The 9587-nt window shown below is 37.4% G+C and overlaps 1 protein-coding gene across 2 annotated transcripts in view; it reads left to right on the top strand.

Moving 5' to 3' along the window:
* SECISBP2L (SECIS binding protein 2 like) overlaps positions 1–8975 on the top strand; it is a 66441-nt gene extending 57466 nt beyond the window's left edge. For both annotated transcript variants that reach the window (XM_047863324.1, XM_047863325.1), the window contains one exon: positions 4653–8975. In XM_047863324.1, coding sequence (XP_047719280.1) covers positions 4653–5335 — 683 coding nt within the window. In that variant the 3' untranslated portion in view covers positions 5336–8975. The remainder of the gene's footprint in view (positions 1–4652) is intronic.
* Positions 8976–9587: the final 612 nt, after the last annotated feature.

Genomic DNA, 9587 nt, shown 5'->3' on the forward strand with positions numbered 1-9587 from the left:
TCTCAGTCTGTAGCTTTTTCTCCTGTGCTTATCATCTCATGTTCATAAGTAGCTGCTGTGGCTCTCGGCATTAGTAGTCAAAAGCAGGAAGTTCAGGCAGTGAGTTCCTTTTATCAGTGAAGAAACCATTTTCAGAAGACTTCTTTTGTTTCATTTGGCTAGAACCAATCTTGTGACTACTTTTAGCTGCAAGGGAGACTAGGGCAAGGGAGTATTTGGCATAGGAGGGATAGGATAACCATGATAGTCTGAGAGCTATTTTAATTCATCCTCTGGGGCTAGGCTCGAGTTCATCCCAAGTTTGGGGGTTCTGTTATCCAGGAAGAAAACGGGGAATGACTGTTGGGTAGACAGCAAGTAGCGTTTTCCATTTCTGGAAGATGCCGGGTTTCTAAAATGTTCCTCCCCCGCCCCACCGAGTGTAAAGAAAACCAAAGCTTGGAAAAGGATGCTAATCATTGGTAGACTAGAAAACCTCCTGTGATAGTACAGTCTTACTGTCCTTTGTGTACCCTTGTTTTCTTTGCTTATGTTTTCCTTCCACCTGTGCTGAGTCTCAATTCTATCATATTTATTACCTGAAACAAATAGTTTTGAATGTATATCCCAATTAAGTTGTAAGTTCTTTGATATAGGAACTTGGCATATAATGGCCACTTGATACATAATAATATCTCACTGAATTCTTACTATGTGCTAGGCACTTTTCCAAGCATTTCACGCTAATGTGTTCAGTTGTCTGAGCAACCCTATGAAATAAGAAATAGTGTACTGCATTGTACAGATGAGGCTAAGATGAAGAGAGGTAAATAACTTGCCAGTGCCATGCAGTGGGTGAATCCGTCTCTAGAATCTGCATTCTTAGCCAGTGTGATTGTATTCCCTGTCTGTTGTTATGAATTCATAATAGGATAATATAATAGGTTTTCGGTAACCACTTATGAGGGGGACAGCCTTGATGTGTAGTCCTTCTATCCTGAATTTCCTGCTCATTCTCTACTATCACCCCTTCTTCTGTAGTTTCTTGAACTCATTTGCTTCCCTGTGAGTACTGACTGAAAGGAGAAATACACACATCTCATCCTCTGATAAATCACTACTGATTTGAAAGTTTAAAAAACAAATAACAAGGACTCAGTAAACAAAACAGGAAAGCATAGAGGGATTAATAAGCAAAGAAGAGCTCTACTGAGTAAGTTCTACAATAAACAATTCAGAAGCAGGATAGGTTTGGATCAGTGCCATTTCCAGGTTTGTTGAGATCTTTGGTTCTGCCTTTAACTTGCTTCCTGTTCCCTTCATCATAAGTGGACTTCTAGAGGTTCTGTTCTGGATTTAGACTGTCCCCCTCCCCATTCCAATCAGATTTCTCCTATCCCATAGAGAATGATGGCACTTTCTTATTCTTCTGTTTCTCCATGTTGTATTCATGTGTTTGTGGCACTCCTCAACTGTTGATCAAGCTTCACCTATTACTTTAAGGTGGGATCATAGGCCTTCCCTCCCCAGTGGATGTGTGATCTAGGTGGCTTTTTGATTGTTGTGACAAGTCTCTTGATGGCTAAATAGCAGAATCCTTTGTCTCTGCTTCTAAGGTCATATCTCCTTTTCCTTTACCAAGGAACCGTGTGGGCTTTCAGCTCACCTGTCCAAGTACATGAAAGCCCAAAGTTGATCCTGGAGAGAGATCAGCCTAACCTAGTATCCTGACCTTCCTTTTTCCTGTTCTTTGACTCATGGCCAAGGGAGAGGTGGAACTTTTTCCAAGACCCCAAGTGAATTCTTAAACTTTTGAAGGAGGAAAAAAAACTGTTAGAAGGAATGTAAAAGTGCATCTAAAACTTCAAAAAAATGTATGCCTTTTTAAAGTTTTCGGGGGGGGGGGCATAATTAAATATACGTGTGGCATTTTTCATTTAATAGGCTTTTTTGTCTCCAACACTTATTATATGCCAACCATAGGGACACAGAGATGAGTGCGAGTGGGAAGGATGGGGGGGTGGCACAGCAAACACAAAACAAGTACTTTGGAACTGTATGCAAAAAGTTCTGTGGGAATTTAGGTTAGTGGAAAGTCAGGAAAGACTTCAGAAAAGAATTGACATTTAAGGATGGTTTTCAAGGATGAGTGGGAGTCTGAAGGGTAAAGGAGGAAAACATCTGTGAAAAGAACAGCTTATGCAAAGCAAGAAATTGTAAACAGAAGTTATGACTTTGGGAGGAATGAGAATTCAGAGAGACCCCAAGCATAGAATGCGTGACCAAGGGTTATAATGAATGGGACCAGAAAGACAGGTAAGGGTCAGATCATGGAGGGCTTTGATTATGCCAAGCTAAGGTGTTTGGATTGTCTCCTAGGGTAATAGAAAGCCAGTTAGACAGTGATGTGACCAATTCACAAAACCAGTTATGTTTATATGTAGATGTATAGCAAGATAAAGAAGGCTTGAGCTAAGGCAGTAGTGACCAAATTTAGTAGTTTTTGAGATAGAAGTGAGATGGTGTAATTATGAGTTCAATGGAATAAAGAGATATAGTCAGGGCAAAAGATAGGGTTTCAGGGATTACTGTGTGTTCTTTTGCTTTGAGACTATGAAAATGATAATGTTATTAACTAAGAATGAGAATATAAGAGGAGTAATAGGTTTGGTTTTTATTGTGGTTTTTTTTTTTTTTTTTTTCTTGAGGTGGAAGAGTGGAAAGGACCTATTCCAAATTTGAATTAACTATAGAAAAGAAAGTTTTTTTTTCCCAAAGCATGTGCCCTGATTTCAGGTGCCCAAAATATGGTCTTTATCAGTATATAGTTGGTAGGTGACAGTCAAATTCACTATATTAATATGAATAAACTTGCTTTATCACTACAGGTTGACCATTATACTTAAACTGCAAATAGCAGCTATAATGCAAATAGAAGGGGGGCTGTTTTTTTTTTTTTAAAGGCAAAAATAAGTAAGTGGGACTATATCAAAAAACTAAAAACTTTGCACACAGCAGAGGGAATCAACAAAAAGGCAACCTACTGAGTGGGAGAGAATGCTTTCAAATCACGTATCTGATAGGGGGTTAATATCCAAAATATACACAGACCTCATACAACTCAATAATAAAAAACCAACAATCCAATTAAAAAGTGAGCAGAGGATCTGAATAGACATTTTTCCAAAGAAGACATACATATGGCCAACATAAAAAGGTGTTCAGTGTCACTAATTACCAGGGAAATGCAAATTGAAACTACAACAAGATACATATATATACACACCACCTGACAACTGTTAAAATGGCTATTATCAGAAAGACAAAAAATATCGGTAAGGATGTAGAGAAAAGAGAATCCTTGTACAGTGTGAGAATGTAAATTGATGCAGCCACTACAGAAAATAGTATGGAGGTACCTTAAAAAAGTAAAAATAGAAATATCATATGATTTTTAGTCCATATTCTGCATATATATCCAAGGAAATGAAATCATTATCCCAAAGAGATATCTATACTCCCTTCTTCATTTCATCACTATTCACAGTAGCTTAGAACCTGAGTGCCCCTCAGTGGATGAATGGATAAAGAAGATGGAGTGTGTGTCTTGTACGTGTATGTGGGTGCCAGAGTCATAGGGAGTGGGTGAAGTGCGTGAAGGGTGTCAAAAGGTACAGACTTCCTGTTGTAAAATAGATAAGTCCTGGGATATAACCTACAACATGGAGACATAATTGATAATACTGGATTGCATATTTGAAAATTGTTATAAAGTAGATCTAAAAATCCTCATCCCAAGAAAAAAGTGTTTTTTTGGTAACTATGTGGTAACAGATGTTGACTTGTTAAGGCAGTCATTTTCCAATATGTATAAATACCAAACCATTATGTTGTACAACTAAAATTAATATAATATGTCCATTATACCTAAATAATAAAAAATGAAAGAAAAATAAACACAGGAAAAAAAGGGGTAGAAGAGCTGTCTTTTGTCTCCTCATTCTTTGTATGTTTTTTTCCTTTAAATTGACTTCCTGTCATTAAAAATAACTTAGGTTATTATCACTGTATTATGTAATAACATTTCTTTTTTTAGCTACCAAATTCACTTGGTAAGCCCAGCTACATAACTTCTAAAACAAATTTTCACAATTGTTAAAAATACATGGATGGCTTGTTTGCTTATCAATGGAAACATAAGTCCCATTGCAGGTTAAGACAACTCTCCCATAACTTGGTGTGGGAGCATGACACAAACATGCCAAATTAGAACTATTTCTGCTGGATATCTTGGCTCTGCTATCTGTGACTTGAGGATCATTGGGCCCAGTACACCTCTGGGCCAAAAAAGAAAAAAGAATAAAACGGCAATTCACTGATTTTCATGAAGATACGGATTTTATATCTAAACACCAGTGAGCTACTGTTGGTATAAGATCTTGTGCATCTGAGGCATTAATACACTTACTTTTGCCTCCTTGTTTCTTTATCTTAAGTGTACATTTTTGAGAATTGTTTTCCTTTTATAACATTTAAACCAGTACTAGAATAAACTTAAGATTTTAGTTTTCCAACCAGTTGGTGAGCCAACACATTTTGTTCTTCCCTCTTTTAAGAGTTGCATGATTCTGAAACCGTGTTCTGGTTTTTAAAAATCTGTTTGGTATCTGCAGAAACAAATTGGAGAAACATGGTGGAAACGTCAGATGGACTAGAAACATCAGAAAATGAGAGAGAGGTTTCCTCTAAGCATAGCACATCCGAAAAACCCAGTAAACTTCAGTTTGACACAGCCCCTGTGGGTAAGCAGCCGTCATCACAGGCTGCAGGTGGTACTACCTCAGCTACAAACCCTGGGAAACCAACAGTGAGCGATAAAGAGGAAGCGAAGCCAGATGACCTGGAGTGGGCCTCCCAGCAGAGTACAGAGACCGGTTCTTTGGATGGCAGTTGCCGAGATCTTTTGAATTCCTCCATCACCAGCACCACCAGCACCCTTGTACCTGGCATGCTCGAAGAAGAGGATGATGAAGAGGAGGAGGAGGAGGAGGATTATACTCATGAACCCATATCTGTAGAAGTACAGCTCAATAGTAGAATTGAGTCTTGGGTCTCTGAGACCCAGAGAACAATGGAGACTCTTCAGCTTGGAAAAACCCTTAATGGTTCTGAGGAAGACAATGCAGAGCAAAGTGGAGAAGAGGAGGCAGAGGCGCCTGAAGTGCCGGAACCAGGGATAGATGGTGAGGCCTGGACTACTGACCACCAGGCAGGTCAGGAGCAGCAGAAGAAGCCCAGCAGCTGCAGCTCACGGAACGAGCCCTCTGATCTTAATTATACGCCCCCAAGTCTATAACTCAGGAAATGTCAGCTGTCTGTCTCCAACTGTGTAAGGGTTGCAGCCATTATCTTTTATGCTTCATCTCAACATTTTGCACTGTCCGGTATTTAATATATGTATTTAATTTCTGACAAATATTTTTGTAGCTGTCTTTTACTTGTTTTATTATAATCTGTAGCTTAGCTTTTAATTAGCATCTAAGTGTCATTCTAAGAGCTGTGTGGAAATTCAGAATTGTTAGAGCTTATTTTGTTATGGAAAATAATGATTAAAAATAGAAGACAACTAGGTTTTAAAAAAGAAAGTAAATTTGAAATGCCTCTTTAGAGTCATTTTGAAAGTTAAAGATCCAGATTCTAAGGCTAAGAGCAGTTACCAGTGTTTGCTTCAGGACTGCCTCCTTCACTCTAATTTGATCAGAAGTTGTTTGGGCTTCTTTAAAAAAGAATTGGAGGTAGATTTGGAAAATTGAAAAAAAAAAAAAAAGCGGAGGGTAACTAAGTTCACGAATGTTTTGTGTTAAAAATTGATGTAACTTTTCTTTGGTCCACAGATGCTTATTTCAGAAGCCATTGATCATTGTGATTAAAGTTGCAGTGGGCTAAAACAGACCCTCCAATACTTAGGTTAGCAAAGGAACCACCACGATACATTGGAGCTGGCCTTACTTGTGGGAAGTGATAGATGTTGTCTTTAATAGTGAAAAGTCACCCACGATAGGACCTTCTAGGTTCTGTCTCCTATTTACTTCTTACTTACCTCAGGAATGCTCTTGTACATACTCGTATTTACATCAAGTTAGGCAGATTGTGGCAGATGAATAACTGTAACCGATTCTATGACTGTAGCACTTACGTGTAAACTATTACAAAACAAAGTCTTATATTGGTGTGTTCTCTTGCATGCTTCTGATTTGGGACCCTCTAGATTTGCTATCTGGATTTGATTAGGTATCCAAACTTGTCCTGAGTGAAAAATCATTTCACCTTAAAAAAAAAAAATACATATTTTGTCCCTAGCCCTGAGCACCTGCCATGTAACACCCACCATAGTTACTGATAGGAGGTCAGGGAAAGGAACTTCACACAACTTATAACATATATCCTGATAATCAAGGCTTGGAAAAGCAAGTATTGAAGAAGAGAGAAAGTTGTTCTAATTGTGCTGAAACTATAAGATAATTTAGAGGACACAGATCTAGGCAGGTATTAATTCTTGATCACTCTTACTTATCTCTTCCCTTCTCCAGGAATGTGTATATCTGCTTGGGAGAATTTAAACATACTGAGCTAAATGTTTTATTTGCTGGTCAGTCACCTGGTAGTGACCTCTACAAGTTTATGTAATGTTGGGAGAATTATAGATTACCTATTTTTCTCTCTTCCCTCCAACCTCTTCCCCCATCCCTAGCTTCCAGCTGACCACACACACATACACACACACACGAGCACACAGGCACCAGCAAGAACTCCCACAAGCAGTTACAGAACTGAGGAGGGAGGGGTATTTTCCCTGCTCTGATTTCATGGGGTAGGGCTTTGCCTCACAGAGGCAGGAGAGAAGAATTGGGCAGGTTTTCTACTGAACTCATTGAGACTACTGCACTAGTTTTGATGTTTTATAATGCTGGCATTAATGCTAGAGAGATCAGATTCTTGGGTGATTATTTAGTATCTGTGCATTGTGAAAGTTTAGGAGCATTGCTGTATAGAAAATGCCAGTGTGTCAACTTTATTAGTGTGCTAAAAGGGAACATTATTGTACTGCCCTGTCTAAACTGTTCTCCAGTGTAGACTTCTTAGGCACAAAGTATTTAGCACTTAAAGGAACACAGCATGTAAGGAATGAAGCCTCTGAAATAGTAATCATGGATATAGATGTGGCAGATCTTACTGTGTCTTCACATTTGGGAAGTGTTAGTTGGTTTAAAGAAATGATAGAGATTTTGAACTACTGACAATCTTAAAAGTGAATTTAAAAACTTTTCATACTTTTTATGGTGTAAATTTCCTTTGCTCGGTGTCAGTGATTCAGATGACTCTTGATCTTGAGGTATTGGCTTTTCAAAGGTTTCTTACATTTTATATCTCTTCTGAATGAGAACTGTCGTTTTACATTTTTGACATTTGTATCAAAAGAGAAGTTGAGGAAATCTCCAGAACACCAGTAACTTTTAAGTTTACTATAGACTTCAGAAGTGTTCAATTCTGTGTTCGATAAATGCTCTTGCACGTGCAGGATCTTCTGCCGGCAAACCCAAGGGACCACAGCCTTTTTTATACGAGACAGGTCACCTCTAGAGGACTACCCAAAATTTATTAAAGGAGATGCTACTGTGTCGATAGTATGCTTAAATAAGTATTAATAATGTCTTTCTAATTTGTTTCCTTTAGATAAATTCTGGAATTTGTGTATTCTATACAGGAGGAGGTGTGAAAATAGGAAAGTGGGGTTTTTTGTTTTTCGTTTTTTTGTTCAGAACTGGGAGTGGGTGCCTCTTCGGAGACCTAATGTTAAGAGTAGGGGTTCATTATCACAAGAAATGAAAACCATAGTGATTTTTTTTCTTAGTGTGTAGAGGTTGTTTTATGGCAATAATTAATATTAGATTTCTATTTCAGTACATAAGTATATGAATTATAATATGAATTGCACTCCCAGAACTAGATTTCTGCTTCAGTAGGATTGTTTGCTGTGAAGATTACTTCTCAAAAGACAAATGTTCACACTAGCTTAATTTTGGTTTAAATATGTTTGTAAATGATGTAATATATTTCTTTTGACTAAACATGGGAAAAATAATGTGTGTTATACATTGAAAAGTTTTTAAAGGCTTTGATTGGAGGTCATTTTTGCAGAGAGGGTATTTTATATGCTTCCAGTATTTGGAAAAGAATTAGTCAAAAGGAATTCACATAGTTTAAGTATTGAAAAATTAATATTCAAATAATGTACTTGTCTGATTTCTTAATAAGCTGGGGGAGGTGGGTGGGGCGGGTATCGTAATGTACAAATGAGTAGTGAACTCTACATTCATTTTTCAACTCTTCAACATAAAACTGTTAAATCTTAACACATTGTTACTTTAATATATGTATAAAGAAGTATTACTGTTTGTAAAGCTGCTGTTTGCTTTAAAAAAACAACAAACCTGTCATTTAAGTATTTCCTGTACGTTGTGCCAACAGGTTAGAACATTAACTTATTCCATTTAAAAACGTAATCATTCTTTGCTTTAAAATTTTTTCTGTGACATAATTTATTTAAAGACATCTTCCTCTTCCTTTGCCCCTTCCAGCCTTTATAAACATCAAAGAATCAGCCAAATGGTTTACCTAAGCTGAAATCTGAATCTTAATTAATGATAAAAATTTAAACTTTGTTGGCACAACACACCTTAAAAGTATTTGTGTTATTTTGTAATTTAATTTCTAAATATACCACATGAGTTTATAATTTAATGTCTTAATTGTAATGCTCTAATAAAAAAAAAAGCAAAATTAGTGAATTGTAACATGAAAAGATTTTCATCTTGTTCTTTTGTTGTTTGAAGGATAATTGTTATATCACATTTTAGGGTAATAACAGCTTTTTTGCACTATGTAAATACTAGTTGAGATTCTTCTGTAACTAATAAAATGATTATTGAAATGTAGTCTATCATTTCAGAATAAGTACTTAAGGAATTCATGACTTGCCCAACATATGGGATAGAGAAAAAAAGACTCCTAGCATTGCTTAGTGCCCTCATGGGTTTGCCAGAGGAGGTTGTAAAATCTGCAGGAGGAAGTTACTAGTAAAAATTTCCATTTGGGGGTTGGTGTAGGCTGTGGCACGGGCCAAGGCATCTGTGGAGACCATCCTGGTGTCAGGAGAAATCCTACAGATTTCTTCTCCTTTTTATGCAAATTACTCTGTGCCGGGCACTGTTCTAAGCCATTTCCCAGTATTAACTCATTTAATCTTCACTACAGCCTTATGAGGAAACGCTATTTTTCACTTTTTAAATGATGAAACCGTCAGGGAGATGATGAGTAACTTGTCCGGGGTCCCACAGCTGGTAAACGGCAGAACTGGGATTCAGACTCCTTCCACGTTGAAGGCCATGCTTTTTTACTCACTATGCTCTGTTGTTCCTTAGCACAAAATGCTCACAGTTGCAAACGAGCGTTTTTCTCACCTTTGTCAGGCGTCTTCTGGAATTTGAAATATACCAGGACTGAACTGATTTTCTTAGAGACTAGATTTATTGAGTCTCACCTGATCA

This window comes from Prionailurus viverrinus, chromosome B3 (assembly GCF_022837055.1).
Source record: "Prionailurus viverrinus isolate Anna chromosome B3, UM_Priviv_1.0, whole genome shotgun sequence".
Lineage (NCBI taxonomy): Eukaryota > Metazoa > Chordata > Mammalia > Carnivora > Felidae > Prionailurus > Prionailurus viverrinus.